The sequence below is a fragment of the Mauremys mutica genome, chromosome 2 (assembly GCF_020497125.1).
Source record: "Mauremys mutica isolate MM-2020 ecotype Southern chromosome 2, ASM2049712v1, whole genome shotgun sequence".
Lineage (NCBI taxonomy): Eukaryota > Metazoa > Chordata > Testudines > Geoemydidae > Mauremys > Mauremys mutica.
In genome coordinates this window covers 129,515,812-129,532,773 of record NC_059073.1, presented here as the reverse complement: position 1 = coordinate 129,532,773, position 16,962 = coordinate 129,515,812, and the positions used below count along the sequence as shown (strand labels likewise).

The 16,962-nt window shown below is 39.5% G+C and overlaps 1 protein-coding gene across 2 annotated transcripts in view; it reads right to left on the bottom strand.

Annotated features, from left to right (window-relative positions):
- The window catches only part of CDH9 (cadherin 9), a 107,360-nt gene that overhangs the window by 68,511 nt on the left and 21,887 nt on the right, over positions 1 to 16,962 (bottom strand). The window contains exon 2 of one of the 2 annotated variants that reach the window (XM_045007966.1): positions 7,834 to 8,157. In XM_045007966.1, coding sequence (XP_044863901.1) covers positions 7,834 to 8,061 — 228 coding nt within the window. In that variant the 5' untranslated portion in view covers positions 8,062 to 8,157. Of the gene's footprint in view, positions 1 to 7,833; positions 8,158 to 16,962 lie in introns of those variants that run through there. The other variant, XM_045007967.1, reaches the window with a different exon arrangement.

Here is a 16,962-nt window from a genome sequence, read left to right as displayed (position 1 = left end):
GTGGCCTGCCAAAACAGGAAAGGCCAAATGCAACAAGGCCTGGAAATAGGGTGACTTGGAGACTGCTGGAAGGAAACAGGCTCCAGCAGGAAGACCTGCATCATGGGGTTTCCCTACAGACATCAGTGACCCGACAAGAGGGTAAAACTGATGGATTTTGATTTGAGACTTTGAGTTCTATTTCAGAGCTTTATTTATGTGAATAAATTCTGAGAAAGGGTGGTGAATACACAAGACAAGCCTGCACTGAGTTTATGTATGGAGCCCTTTGAGGGTATGTCTACATTGAAATTAAAAACCCACGGCTGGCCCATGCTGGCTGACTTGGGCTAAAAAGCTGTTTAATTGCTGTGTCGATGTTTGGGCTCAGGCTGGAGCCTGGGCCTAGGATCGTGTGAGGTGGGAGAGTCTCAGAGCTCAAGCTGCAGCCTGAGCCCAAATGTCTATGCCACAGTTAAACTGCCTCTTAGTCTGAGCTGCAGGAGCCTGAGTCAGCTGGCACAGGTCAGTTGCAGGTGTCTAATGGCAGTGTAGACATATCCTGAGGGAGAAGTTATTAGCAAGGCACTGCAGAGTGCCCTGTAGCCACAAGGTGGTGCTCAGGATGCAGCTGCTTTGGCTACAGCGAGTCATAATAGACAAAATTTCGAGAACTACTAGTGGTTTTCATTGTTGGAATGTTTGGCCACCTAGAGGCTCCTTAATTAGGGGCTTGATATTTAAGAGGTTGGGTCCCCATAATTTTATGAAAATCAGGCCCATTTAAGGGCTGTAAAGTTGGCGGCCCAAAACCTGAGGAACCTGAATTCAGTATTGCCTGTAGAAAATGTAGGTAATTATCACTAACGGGCTATCTCAATATAGCCTGGTTTCATTTACCTTAGCTTTGCCTTTTCTGAAAGAATATAGTCCTTACAGGCACTTTATTTTTTTTTATTGGATGCATGCTTTGGGGTTTGTTTTAATGTTTTCTGGGGAGATTTGGCTAAATCTAGACATCTTCTTCTTCTCTTAGGCAGTAGTGGGTGGTGGGTAAAGTTCACATGAAATGCTTTTGGCAGCAATATGTGCAGCAGATAAATTGAACCTACCCGAGATCATGAAAGAGTTAGTGAAAGAAAGAATAGAAACTAGTACATCATTTTATAATCAATATGTTGTTAGGCTATGTGTGAGCCCGAATTATAGAAAACTGCTCTTGACAGACCTTTTGGGTAGCCCGGTCCAAGCTGCACAAATTAGAGCTAGATTTCAGAGGCTTAGAATCATAGAATCATAGAATCTCAGGGTTGGAAGGGACCTCAGGAGGTCATCTAGTCCAACCCCCTGCTCAAAGCAGGACCAAACCCAACTAAATCATCCCAGCCAGGGCTTTGTCAAGCCTGACCTTAAAAACCTCTAAGGAAGGAGATTACACCACCTCCCTAGGTAACCCATTCCAGTTCTTCACCACCCTATTAGTGAAAAAGTTTTTCCTAATATCCAACCTAAACCTCCCCCTCTGCAACTTGAGACCATTATTCCTTGTTCTGTCATCTTCTACCACTGAGAACAGTCTAGAGCCATCCTCTTTGGAACCCCCTTTCAGGTAGTTGAAATCAGCTATCAAATCCCCCCTCATTCTTCTCTTCTGCAGGCTAAACAATCCCAGTTCCCTCAGCCTCTTCTCATAAGTCATGTGTTCCAGCCCCCTAATCATTGTGAAGTGCCTGCACCTACTCAATATTCCTTTGGACTGGAAGAGAAAAATACTTATTGGGAGATAATTAGCCACTTGAAGAAAATATTGAGGTGAGAGCTATATGATCTCGTGGAAATCCAGAGATCTGCAGTGGGGATTTACTTTCTGCAGAGGCTGAACATTGGACTGAAACAAAGCAGTTTATGGAGGAAACTGCATGGGCCTCAAGTCTTTCCCAGATGGTGATGCCTCACCTCTCCTCCTGGCTATTTCACTTTCTTTATGAACAAGTTGTTTAGAATTTAATAGAGAATGAGATTCTTTCTCTAGGTCCTTTTTGTCTACCCTATGAGACTTATGTCTCATGGAATTCTATAGAATGGTTAAAAATCCACTATAGAACAGATCTGATTCTCTATTAAATTCTGTAGGTTTCAGAGTAAATTCTATAGAACCCTATCAATTTGATCCTTGCTAAATTATATAGGACTTCATAATAGTTGCAGTGCAATTTCCATAGTCCCTGCAGAGAAGTCAGGGGATCTGCTCTATCTCTACCCTTGCATATAGATAGGGTGTGGGGGTATGGAACTGAGTTCTGGGGATATTTGGTCCTTCCTTGTAGAGGGCAAAGGAGACCTTGGGACCTGTGGACCCAATGAGTGTGATTTGTATTCAATATTTTTATTGTCCCCACAATAACTCACAAAAAATGATTGACCCCCTCGCTTCTAAAGGTGTTTGTGTTAGGATTCTTACAAGGAAATCTATCCCAAGTATACACATAGCTGGGTGAATAACTCATTGTGAACAATTCATTACTATTATGTTTGAGAATTGTCAAATGAATTTGACAGCTTTGCTCATTATTCACAAGTATTTAATAAATTTAAGATTGTGGATTACTCAGATGAATAATGAGATTATTCATTTTGGTATTAGATACTAGTTAGTCATTCTGTGTGACTGGTCACTTTAAGTGACATGTTAATGTTTCTATTTCCAGTTTGGATGGCCTAGCCTTTAATCAGCTCTGTGACTCTGCTTGCCTTACCTTTGCCTATTTAGATTGTCAATTCTTTTGGGGAAAAGCTGCCTCTCCCTATATGTTTGTACACTGCCTAGTACAATGAGGCCCAGATCTCAGCAGAAGCTTCTAGGCACTACCGTAATATAATTGAGATGAAGAAGAATACAGAGAAGGGCAAGGTTAGTTTAGTCTGCCTTTGATCCTTTCAAGGGCAAAGGAACGGGAAGCTCAGGAGAGAAAGTGAGAGAGGAGTGAGCCTAGAGAATTTTAAGGACATTTTAAACTTTTCTTTTTTTTGTCAATGGACAAGTGTTATATTTGGCTAAATATGTAGATCCCAGATTGAAAAAAAATACATGGATCCTTTTCTGACCAAGTGTGTGGGAAAGGGGAGAGAGACACATGGCAGATATATTGACTGTTCTGAAGATTTACATTCAATTTTCTCTTGTCAATTGATACAAAATAATTGCATGTGGCATATGTGTTCTACTTGTGAAAGATACACTATGGCCTGTGTCTCCTATCTTGTTAATTTACCCAGTGCTCTGGTTTTGGCCAACTGTATTAAATATGACATATATGTATCCTTTTCAACAATATTTCCTATATCTGCCAAGTGTATTAACTGAATTTACTGATCTTCTTTTTCTATCACATATCACCATTTTCCATTGTCATTGACAAAAGCAATATAATAATAATTGGTAGGACATACATGATCTTTTAGCATATCATTATCTTATTTAATAGCCTCAGGACTAGGCTTAAGGACAGGGAAATTTGGATAACTGTTGTGTTTGTGATCCATCCTATAAACAACATTACATAGAACAAGTATGTTGATTGAATTGACTCATACCTGTTTCCTGTCACTCCAGTCAAGATTTAACATAGTTATTGTTACAAACAGCTTGTAGTAATTGTGTTCTTGCTTGGTTCTAACCACCAAGTTATTGTCAGATCTCTGTAATGACTTGGGATTCCCCTGCTGTGTTAATATTAAACAGTGTCCCATTAATAACTATATTTCCTAGTTACCAGTGTACACAGTGAACAAGAGAGGTTCTCATAGCTCTGAAGTAGCAAGTGGTCTGCATGAGCCAAGAATGTATGATTAAGCCACATGCATTTGCTAGGAAGTAGACATAAGAAGGACACCACCAACACAGATTCTGTGTGACTGTATGGTAGTGGCAAACCACAGTGCTGTACAGAAATATCAGTATAATTAATACATTTTGAGTGGTAAAAGCAGGATTGGGATGAGGGGATTTTGAATACTGAGGATGCAGTGAATGCTCTTGACTAGTCACAGGATGGTGGAGAGGAGGGTTCATATGTTTTTGTCATGCTTCTATCACACGATATTGCATAATATGGGATCCATCTTTCACGTACTGGAGTCAATAGCAACATTCCCATTAACTTCAGTGAGTGAAGGATTAGGCCTGATTCTTGTGTGATATGATGTGATGCCCTCTATGTGATGTGGCAGATAATACGGCTTCTGATTCTGTTACATAACTTGCATATATTCACTGCAGTGCCTGTGTGAAGAGATGGGTTTGACTATATTTTGCTTTAGTGTAGCAGTTGTAGCCAATGACTTTAGTTTATTGTTAATTTATTGTGTGATGTTATGATTAACTCACGTTATGTCATATATAATCGTGTGCTAAATAGAGTTAAATTGTAAGATTATAGAAGTATAAGATTGATCATTAGTTAGAAGGGATAATTATGTAGAAGGTATCTAAGTAAAGAAGGCTGAAACACAAGACCTGTAAACTGAAGCCTGTAAGATTTTAGCTTATCTATTTTAGGCCTTACAGATAAGAATATTTGGGCAATATTTGGGGGGGGGGAGGGAAAGAAAAAACAGTGAGAGTAATTTTTTGCTTACAAGATACCCAGCTGTCACGTTTCTCTAATGCATGCCCTAACTGCAGGGTGCAATATGTGCGTAAATGCTAATGAGGTATAGTCAGACCCACATTATAAAAAGAAGGTGCCCAGATTAGGAAAATTGAACTCCCTATGAAAAATTCCAGCAGGAACCGTCCCTCTACAAATGATCAGTTGGCAATGCATCCATCAGATCTTAAGAATATCATTATGGATGTGAGCATAACTATATTTGTAACTTGTTCATAGGGCTTTATAGGATTTCTATATGCATGAGTAATCATAACTTTAACTGTAACTTTAATAAAACTTGTAAAAACAGACTAGACCTTATACCTGTGAAATGTATGGTCACCACCCTTGGTCTTTATGTGTTCCTGGAGACTCTAAATCTGAAGCAAGAAGCAGAGTGACTTTCACACTGTTGAGCCTAAAACTGTAGCTGAAACCATGGTAGTGTAACACCACATTACAAAACTCACTCTAAATAAGATAAAAGGCTACACAGTGTACAATGTGCATGGGTGAGTATGCGCTGTGATAGACCCAGGCCAGCTGGGAACAGCAGAGTAGTAGAAGGGAGATATATTGGCCACTGGATAAGCAGTTTTCTGTTCCCTGAGTGACCAGAGCAGGGGCTGCTCCAGGCTAACGAGAAAACCTGACTCCAATTAACCTGCTAAGAGTCAGGTGAGGCTGTTAAGCACCTGACTCTAATTAAGGCCCCTCTGATGCTATAAAAGGGCTCACTCCAGTCAGGCCAAAGGGAGCCATAGAAGAGGAAGTGCGTACGAGGAACTGGGAGCAAGAGGCATGCAAGAAGCTGAGAGTGAGTAGGCATACTGCAGGAGGACTGAGAAGTATAAGCGTTATCAGATATCCAGAGGAAAGTCCAGTGGTGAGGAAAAATAAGGTGTTGGGGGGAGTCCATAGGGAAGTAGCCGAGGGAGTTGTAGCTGTCGTGCAACTGTACCAGGAGGCACTCTAAACAGCTGCAGTCCACAAGGCCCCGGGCTGTAATCCGGAGTAGAGGGTGGGCCCAGGTTCCCCCCAAACCTCCCAACTCCTGATCAAACACAGGAGGAATTGACCTGGACTGTGGCTTCTACCAGAGGGGAAGGTCTCTCGGCTGTTTCCCAACCCACACGGTGAATCTGAGGCAAGCAAATCCGCCAATAAGTGCAGGACACACCAAGGTAGAGGAGGAACTTTGTCACAGCGCATACACACACACACACACACACACATTCTCTGAAGATAGATCCTGGGAAGTACTGCTACCTTGTGGAAGCTGAAGCTCCTGCTAGAGATAGGGAATGATAAGGATGGTTGCTTATTTCCTCCTGCCCCCACAATTATGACCAACTCTTCCACCTTCTCATGCATACTGCTGATTTTATTTTATTGTTCTTCCTACTTCTCTGCCAAAACTTCCCTTCTTCCTTTTCCAACTCCCAAGCCACAGATGGCTTTTATGAGATGGCCGTGGAAACACTTCTGATGTGACTCCTTATGCAAATAGAGCTTCACGCCAGTACTCATAGCACATTTTCTCTTTGCAAGCCTTCTTGTGAACAAACACTCTCTCATCACTTTTAAAGAAGTGGCACGAGAAGTTCCATGTGTTCCAGAGGAATCCCAGTAATTGAGACTCCATGAAGCACTTGAAAGTTACTGTGGAATATGGTGCAAGTGTGTTCAGAAGTGATGACACAAAATTGGTGTTAGTTGGTGCAACATTATTATATTACTCTAAGAGTCCTTCAGTCTGTGTCTGTCCATATTAAAGAAGGGCTGGCTAGGAATGCTTGCTACTCACTCATCCCCATGAGTCTGAATAAAAGTGTTCTCTCCTCACATGTAACACAATTTGCTAACTGCCATCAGATTCAGATAGAGAATACTAAACTGAGACATAGGCTTTTCTCAAAACAGATACTGCTCTCTGAGTTGTTTAAAAAACAAAACAAAAAACAAACAAACAAAAAAAGTTAGATGACTTTCCTGTTTATCACACTTTGGGCCTGCTACACCTCTCACACCATTTTTATAACATAACGGACTGAAATGGAATTACCCCTGTTTTACACTGAGAGCAGAATCATGGCCATTATGTACATTGTCAGATCATGAAACAATCTCAGGTCTTAAGGCTAACACATAGTATGGGGTGTGTCTTTACGGGTCCAGCAGTGCATTCCTGAAAGTCAGTGGGAATTTTGGGCATTGAAGGAATGCATGACTGGGTGAGATGGGCATACCATCTGCTGTAGATTCAACAAAGTTGTCCCTTCCTTCATAGATGCATTTTCTTTTTTAAAAAGGGAGAGATTCGCATTCTGATCTCAGATATTCTTGATTTATACTTTCATAACTCTATCAAAGTCAATCAAATTACTTTGTATCCATACCTGTGTGACTGACAGCAGATTTTGCTGCAGTTTCCTACTTACTGGTTTTCTAAATGGTTTTCCAAGACAGAGATTTCTGTTTTTGTGAAGGCCTTGCCAGAAAACAGGGACCATCAGGGCAGATGGTGAGGCACAGCAAAGGCTGTAAAACTGAGACTCCTTGATGTAAATATCACCAGGAAAGGCAAGAGGCCAACTCGGAGTCACAAAGATTCAGTTAGAATTCAGGGATGCTGTTGGCGCTAACAGCTGGAAGAGGGCTCACTTTTTTTTTCAGACCGTTAAGTAAAGATTAGAGTTTGTTTGCTGGAAAAAGGCTGAAGATCTTTTCTTTTCTCAACCACCATTCTTAATAATACAGTTTCTCCACTGTGCAAGGATAAAATTTTCATTATTAACAAATGGAATTTTGTGTTCATCTAGTGGAGAATATATCTCTGCATAATTGCAAATATCACAAAAGATTGGCTGTCATTGAGAAATTCTCTCTTGTAATATTTATCCTTGACAACTGAACATGGACTTGAAATGATACAGTGATTGAAACACCCCCACAAATGTGTGTTTGTCTAACCAGGAATTAGTAATGTTTAGGCTGAAGTGTTCCCATTTCATCACGACATCTCGCCTCCCAGTTCCTAACCTTCTTGCTCAAACTATAATACATTACGTGTGCTTTGCTTTAGTGCTGATGAGAAAATAAGACCACCTGTTTTATATAAGAAATCAAGTAAGAAGAACTGTGCAAAGCATCACTTGTCAGATTTGTCAACTGTCTGGAGTCTTTTAAATGCAAAGCTTACCTTGCCCACATACTGAGTATCTGAACCTGTGTACTCCTCTAGCAAGAAAAACTGATTCCACATCCAGCCACGTTTGCTGCGGTGCAGGGTTTTCCCATCATCCTGTGATGACGCCAGTATCCTTCCATTTTGTGAATACTTGATAGTCCTTTTGGGGGATGGTGTCATGTGAACCACATGAAGCATACAGGTCCAGAACAGAAATGACAAGTAGTAGCAAGTCCTCATTGTTTGCGGCTTTAGCAAGGACGTTGCCAGGGTTAACGTCTCTCTTGTTTCACCAGAACAAAACTCTTGAAAGGTTGTATTCCTATTTTAAAGGACCTGTGAAATGGACAAAACTTTCTGGGTGAATTGTAATCATATCTAGGTCAATATACTGTGTAAGAGTATATTTACAGCCTGGTTGTTAAAACTGCATTCCTAACTTGCACATGCGGTTGCCACATCTGCGCTTGCAAATCAGAAAACTGCACACACAAAAGGCCAGCACAGCAAACAGGCCAATCATTTGTACAACCACTGGATTTAAGTTTGTTACTGAGGTAATCACACATACAAATTAATCTAATTTTAATATCAGGCTCTTGAAGTCTTCTCCGTCCTCCTTTCTCTCCCTCTTTTTCCCCAGTATATGATTTCATGCACAAATAATTATTGAATTAGGTGATATGTTTCTTGATCTTAAAACTTAATCAATCTCTGGTTATTTAGATACAATGTTTAGCTGGGTTCTAAATCACAGAGCCAGTCCATAGCTGCTGCTATGATGCTGAGGGAGAAGCCACACAGAAACAAAGATTTCAATTTACTCAATCACATGGCTCACCTTGGCTTTGCCCCTACCTGCTCCTACCTACTATCTTCACCTTCCCCCTCTGCACAGTGGTTTCAGAGAAGCTAAGATTTGCAGTGGACAGATACACATGACTCCTGTGTACCCACTGCCTAAATCCTGCCTTTGCTTATAAAGTTCCTATGCCAAGGGACTTACTGTGATATAGAGCTGCATGCAGGATTTGTTCAGAAGAGCCTAAATGAAGCAAAGGTCCTCCTGCAGGTCCCCTGAACTGGGATGAATTATATTTACTAGATTAATTCTATATCTATGCCCGAAAATCTCACTGGAGTCATTTTGCACTTGGAGTAAAGCTGATCTGAAAATGTCTCTCCCAACACCCTCCATGGATAAACAACATCAAAAAAGAGGAAAAAGTCACTTTAATTTAATTTTTTCATAGAAAACCCTGAAAATCTGGCCAAAAGCTGAAATTTTTCAGTTGAAGGCCAAAATGTTTGATTTACAAATGCCACTGAGGTGCCTCATGGGAGTTCTCCTTCGGATGACCCACGGCATCATTCTCTTCCATGGGCTGGGCTCCCTAGCTGGACTACAACTCCCATGCAGCTATATGGTTTTTATTTTTTCTGAACAGCTGCACTCCATTATGAGAGTTCCATGACAATGATGCATCATGGGAGATGTGGTCTGGCTGGGGACCCTGCCCCAAAGAGGAGAATGAGGCACCTGAACTGCAGTGAGGCACAATGGCACCAATTCTGAATCAAAGTTGTGGTTTTTTGCCATAATTTTGTTTGTTTGTTTTGTTTTTCAGGTGTAAAATGTTCTGCAGAAAGTAGACACTTTTCACAAAACAATGAATGTAGTTGAAAACAAACTTTCTGTCAACAAACAGTTTCAGTGGAAAATTTGGAGACTTTAATGATTAGAAAGTTAGACTTGATTCTTCACCATGCCTGGCTAGTACAGATCCTTGCATCTGTGGGGAGTCCAGTTTATGTCAGTGAGCCTCTGCATGGGCACAGGGATCCTGAAGCAGGATCAAAGCTTTGGTGTCTTTTAGTAACTTCAGTCAGAGATTTATCTGAGAAAGAAGTGAAGGCTTGGAATATTTATCACTCTCTAGCATCATGTTTTTAAAACAAAAAATAAAACATTTTAATAGGTGTCTAATTTATGCAGAAATAGTTATAATGCAGGAAAATTCAAATTTTCTTCATTTCTTTTTTTAATTGAAGAATTAAAGCACACAGCGAATGAACTCTGATTTGCATAAAACCGTGCATGTACATAGATCTTGGCATAAATTAGAGAACATATTTTGTTTGAATTCTCTAGGTATATTCAATATCTCATTTTTTCTCCTGTTATTCTCAGTATGTTCCTGTTGAATTCAGAGAACCATGGAAGAGCTCTCCTGTGGTTAATTTAACACCTGCAAATTCCCAACTTGTTAAGTGAAGAATGTGTCCTGTAATAGATAGTGTGTTACCTTATAATTCACACTCACCTGACTCAAATCTAATGGAGTTTATTTATTTTGTTTTAAATGACAAACTCATCTAAGTTTAGTTTTAGTTATCAGCAACTAGAGCCCGTTTGAATTTTTTCAAATAAACTGTTTCTCATCAGAAAATCCCAATTTATTGAAACCACAAAACTTTGCAAGAAATGTTTCATTTGTTGAAACTTTAATTGGGAGGGTTTCTCAGGTCCAGGATGCACTTTTTGGGGGGATCAAAACAACAGCAAGTGAGCCCAGTTTAGCCAATAGGCCAGTGCATAGGGCACTCACCTAGGCAATCCATATTCATCTTTCTGTTTTGAAGCAGGGACTTAAGCCTGAGTCTCTGACATCACAGCTGAGTCCCCCAGATTATTTGCTAGTCTGGAGTGGGTCTCTCTTGTTTTTCACAATTTTTTATTTTTTTAAGTTCTCAGTTTCATCCTGATGTGCAGCAGGACATTTATTGAAATCTCAAAAATGTTTTCAGGAAGGGCAAATTGTTTCCCACCTAGCTCCGTGAGCAACTCCAAATACCCTGCAGTGAAAATACATATTTGAATGTATCTTCATTAAGCAACAACATCAATATACAACATTAAATTTGTTTCTGATCAACTTTTGAACAAAAGTGTTCTTGACAAAATCTAGGGAGTACATTTTACCTTCTCCTATGTCTTACTTACAATGCTTAATTATTTTTTTTTCATTTGTTTGCAGTGTTGTTGTAGCAATGTTGTTCCCAGAATATTAAGGAGACAAGGTGGCTGAAGAAATATCTTTTAATGGAAAAATTTAGTGAAAGAGACAAGCTTTTAAGCTACACAGAGCTCTTCTTCAGCTTTCCCAGAGCTGAAGAAAGCTGTTTAGCTTGAAAGCTGGCCCAGAAGTTGATCCAATAAAATGTATTGCTTCATCCACCTTGTCTCTTTATTTTTTCATGTCTTTCTCAATATACTTTTTAATATTTGTGGAATATATGGGCTTTTTCATGTTGTTAATTGAACCCCCATACATTCACATCTCTGACAACAGAATCTGCTTGCAAGTTCAAGGCTTCTAGAATTGCATAATCATTCCTCCCAAATCCACATACTATATGCTCAAGAAAACACTAGAAACTGGGCATCAGCCAATACACACTATCTCCAAGGCAGAACCATGAGCCAATGGACATGTCTAACCCACTCAGCTAGCTAGTGTGTAGGTTGAAGTCAACAGCAGGCTCTACCAGGAGCAAAGTTAAAGGCAGCAGCTCTAGGGATTTTTGCAGTGGGGAATTCTGTCCTGCTAAGCAGTAATTCTTTAACAGAGGATATACTGGAAAGACTGTCTGCTCCCACATTTCATTCCAATCAGGGCAGGAGTTAAATACTGTAGTGAACTGACTTTCTACATGGGGCTGCCCTCTAGTGAGTGGTTCACTGGGCTTGCTTACTGGGCAATAGGTCTTGTACTGTAGCCAAACTCTTTCATCACAATCGGTACAGAGGCTTGTGTTTTGGGGGCTAATGAACCATGTATCTAACTTTTTCCATTGTGTGTGATAATGCTGTAGATGTATGCATTGTCTGTAGAGTTAAATTTGTTATAATGATGGGATCAATCCTGTCCCCACTGAAAACAATGGAAAAACCCTCTTTGATTTTCAATAGGAGCAGTGAGGCATGGACTGAGATTGGAAGGAAAGGTTTTGTTTGTTTTCTTTCTAACTTGTGAAATGTGTAGGGTCAGATACTATATTACAGCATATATCCAGCATCTGTTGCTTGGGCCTTCTCCACCATCTAGTCAATCTAGTCTATCTAGCCTTTCTTTTACACAATGTAAAACACATTATTTCCTTAGTTACATATGAGTTAAAGACATTATTTAGGACACACTATTCATATAAACACTTGAATGCACATATTGTGACCTGCATCCTTTCCTCAGGTTGCAAACCAGTTACATCTGATGATCTTGAATGGCAGAAAATGAATGCTTTTTGCTGTTTGAGAGGTCTGTGGAAGTAACCTGAAATCATTAAAATCTTCCACTGCAGTGAATGAGTCTGATATCAAGTCCTAAGGGAGTTCCAGGTAAATGAATTACCGTCATATGAAAGATATAATTCTCCTTAATACATTAGCAATTGAAAAAAAATGGTATTTCTTAAAGCCTTTTGAATGTAAAACATTCTATTTAGATTCTTGAAGCATACTGTGAAATAAGGCCTGCTGGGATCAATAGCAGGGATTTGTTAGCAATGATGCCAATTTAAATGTTACTATAGCAATCACCATGGTAATGTATTTAATTAGTGCTGCACAGTCACTCACAAGCATGATATGTGTCTATTCTAACCTTCGGCAACTTTACAATAGAGCATGCAGAATAGTTTGTTTCATTTGTTGACACTGAAATAAAGTTCCATTCCAAATGAAAGGATAAAAATAATGGAATATAGATGCATAAGTATGGTCCATCATATCTCAACTGACTAAAAGTAGTGCATGTTTATCTGCAGTAGAAGCACTAGACATGTCTCTCCTAAGTCTTTACGTAAAAATGATGCACTTCTTGTTCGTAAAGGTTCAAAGAACCTACAAAGCTGGGACACATATTTTATTCAGGATACACTGCAATGTGGGCCTTATTTTGTAGCCCTTTCTCATGTGAGTAGTCTCTGTCTTTGTCTTCAGTGAAACTACTAACATGAGTAAAGGTTGTAGAATTAGATCTGAGATAAGTATGACTTTTAAAGAGCAAGATATTTGTAGCTTTCATGTGGAGTGTGTGTCATATCTTTTTTTTTCTTTTCTCCAAAATATAAAGAATGTGGAAGATACTAAAGAAAACAAAAAGGGGGGAAAATAATCAATTAAAGTGTGTGCACTAAGAAGCCTAGCCGACATGAGCCAAATCTAATGGCATTAGCAGAATTCTTTGGGGGGTTTAGGGAGAGACAAAAGTAGAATTTAAATAGATTTAATGGTGGTTATCATAGACGGTGAGTATTAATGAGCTAGTGTTATACCCAGTGGGGTTAGGGGAAATATTGCCATTTACTTCAGTGGGAAGAGGATTAATGAACAAATGATTCCAAATAATTAAAGACCAGATTTTCAAGTGCTCAGCACCTACAATTGAGGCCAGCTTTTCAGAAGAGCTCTGTTCTATTTAGGTACCTCGACAAGGGCCAGATTTTTAAGAACAATCAGCATCAGTAGCACCCTTTGTGACAAGAGCTGGTCAGTAATTTTCTGACAAAACAGTTTTTATTCAGAAAATGCCAATTCATCAAAAAACAAAAATGTTTTAAGAGTGTGAGACCTACCCTGATAGCTAAGTTCTTCCTTGGGAGATGCAGGGACTTGAGCTTGGGCTATAGAGCCAATCCTTCTCTCTGGCCCAGGGGCTATTTAATTAGTTATATAAAGTGGAAGAGCTTCAACAGAAAAGACTGAGAGTCCTGACCCTGATAGTCTGCTGGTTAGGACACTCAGCTGGGATATGGTAGACCATGGTTCAAACTCCTGCCTGAAATCAGGCAGAGCAGGGATATGACACTGGGTCTAACATGTGCTATGTTGTTCTGAGGTGAGCGGAATCGCTCACTCTTTAATTGTGACACTTTGGGCCAGGTTTTCAAAGGAGTTCTGCACTCAATGTGCTGCTGAACTGTTTTAAATAGATGTCCCCTTACTTTGGTACTTAAATGGGAGATGAACTCTTTTTTGAAAAATTTGCCCTCTATTGTGAATGCAGCACTGTGTTGAAATATTAGAAAGTCTATTGAATTCATGTCTATATTCACATCTATAGGCAAATAAATCCATAATGAATGGGGTTATTAAAATAAATATGTATCTTATTATTGAAATTAGAGAGAGTTAGCATTATATTTAAAAATACCACAAGTCCTTGAGGCACTCTAGGTGGAGATACTGGGCTAGGTTCAGCCATAGAATATGCTGACTTCTTTTTGCTTATCCAAGATTTCAGACCCTTGCTGCTAAACCCTCCACCTGGAGGGAACTTGCAACAGTTCAATCCCTGCTCCACTGATCCACTATAGCCCCATATGTGAGTAAAGATGGCAGGAGGATATGCTGATTCATATCTGAATAGTTCCCATGGGTAAGGGCTTGCTGTCCACTGCCATAATCCCTAGAAGAGTGTGGTGGTGAAAACACCATCTTCCCTTCCCAACAGTGAATCTCTTTTGAGGAGTGGGAGGGCACAGTTTTACCCCACTCTGAGAGTGTTAGTGAATGAAACCCACAGTAGTTACTGACACAGACTTTACAGAGATCTGCTGTATGAGAGATGGGGTTACATTAAGTTAAAAAGAATAATTTAAAGTAACTGTTCTTGAGGCAGCAGCCTGCTGAATCACAGAAGGGAGGCCCTCATTTCTTTAAAAAAGACCCTTAACTCCCATTAGCAATCCTTTTTACAGGGTCATCTTTTCATCAACATGAGGGGAAATAAGAAATGTACCACTTTTAAACCCTTAAAGCAAGGCCTTTTGACTGTCCTCCTTTGATCTTTTGGTGTCGATTAAACTCCACAGGGAACACATTTCACTCTTATATAATTAGGCAGCCCAACATTTGTATACCATACTTTATTTACAAATTCAACAGCTTTATGGTGTTTACAGAACAGTCTTCAGAATGAAGAGGAAAAAGAAATGTTGCATCAACAGAAGAGGTTCCCTCCCCCATCCTCTTCTTATTGCTTCCTCTTTAGAAATATAACTTTTACTTGACATGACAGGTCTTATCACTCATAAGCTGGTTGTCTGCACTTTGATATTAATACCCTGCATTATGTAACACATTTTTGTGCCTAACAAACAGTATAGCTTGAGACTTGCAAATCTGTGGATATCTGCTTTATATCCACGGATATCCACAGACCATGTTGGCGGATCACAGATCAATTGTGGATAAAATTTTGTATCTGTGCAGTGATCTAATCATAACATTCTATCTGCCAGAACACAAAACAGAGCAGCATCTAGAGGTACAGAGCACTATTTTCCAGATCTGTCTGTCCAAGTCAGCCTGTGTGCATGCAGCAGTAAGAGTCATCTATGGCAATGTTGTACTTTCGGAGCTCAAGTGTTGTTAAAATGTTACTAAATTTATTTCATTGTGTGTGTGTGTGTTTTCCAGATCTTGACACCTGTTCTTCCCCACCTTAGTCTAGTCCCTTTATACCATTCTGGTGATACAAATGTGCAGGAAATTAGCCCTACCAGGGCAGCTTCAGATTTCCCCTATCTCCTGCCTTCCAGTCTGGGATATAGATTTGGTGAAGCTGGCTTTGTGCCATCCTATCCGCTGGCATATAGTGTGACCAGAGAATGCTGGGTAATTATAGGCTGTCACCCTGCCATTGATCCAAAGCAAAATAATGGAACATCTGGTAAAGGACTCAATCAATAAAGAATTAAAGGAGGGTAATATAATTAATGCCAATCAGCATGGGTTTGGGGAAAATAGATCTTGTCAAACTCACTTGACATCTTTTTTGGTTGAGATTACATGTTTAGTTCATAATAGCGCTGATGTAACATACTTACACTTTTTTAAGGCATTTGGACTTAGGACCACATAACATTTTGATTGAGAAACCAGATTAATACAAAATCAACATGGTACACATTACATGGATTAAAAGCTGACTAAATGACAGGTCTCAAACATTTAATTGTAAACGAGGAATCATCAAATAGGTGTGTTCTTTGTGGGATGGGAAAGGTTCTTGGTCCTATGCTGTTTAACATTTTTATTAATGACTTGGAAAAAATTAAATCTTTATTGATAAAGTTTGCAGATGACACAAATATTGGGGCAGTGGTAAATAATGAGGAGGTCAGGTCATTGATATAGAGTGAGCAATCTGGGTTGCTTGGTAAACTGGGCCCAAGCAAGCAAAGTGTTTTTCAGTATGACCAAATGTAAAGTCATACATCTAGAAACAAAGAATGTAGGCCACATTTAGTGGATGGTGGATTGTATCCTGGGAAAAAGAGACTCTGAAAAAGACACAGGGATCATTGTTGGATCATCAGCTGAACATGAGCTCCTGATGCAACATTATGGTCAAAGGGGCTAATGTGATTATTGGAAGTATAAACAGGGTAATCTTGAGCAGGAATAAGGAGGTTATATTACGTCTGTATTTCACACTGTTGTCACCTTTACTGAAACTGTGTGTCCAGTTCTGGTGTCCACAATTGAAGAATATTTTTAATAAATTAGGGAAGCATCAGAAAAGAGCCCTGAGAATGATTAAAGGATGGAAATCTTGCCTTATTATGAAAGATGTAAGGAGCTCAATATATTTAGCTTGTTAAAGAGATGACTTGTTCATAGTCCATAAATTCTTACATGAGGTTGCTCTAAGCTGTGCCTGGAGCTGACTTGGCCTCAGGCAGTCCCATGTGTTTAAAGCTACCTTTGTCCCCAGTTGCCTCATGTATTCTAATAGACATCTGCCAAAGTGGAAGATTTGGCCCTATAGTTCCAAGAACCCAACACACTTATTGACACTTACAACAATAGTGTAGGGAATGTCAATATAAATATGAGGTTGAGATGTTGTGTGTCCTCATGTTTGTCCAGAATGAATCTTTATCATAACTGCCGTCCATATTCAAATGTGAATTAAATCATCTTCGTAATAATTGTTTTGATAACTTGTGCATTTTCTTTGCTTTGTTAAAAGCGAGTTATAAAGAGGAAAACTTGTAATAGCCTACAACTATCACCGACAGTAGTTCATAAAAGAAAATTACAGTACCTCAGCAAATCCTTATCACAGACAG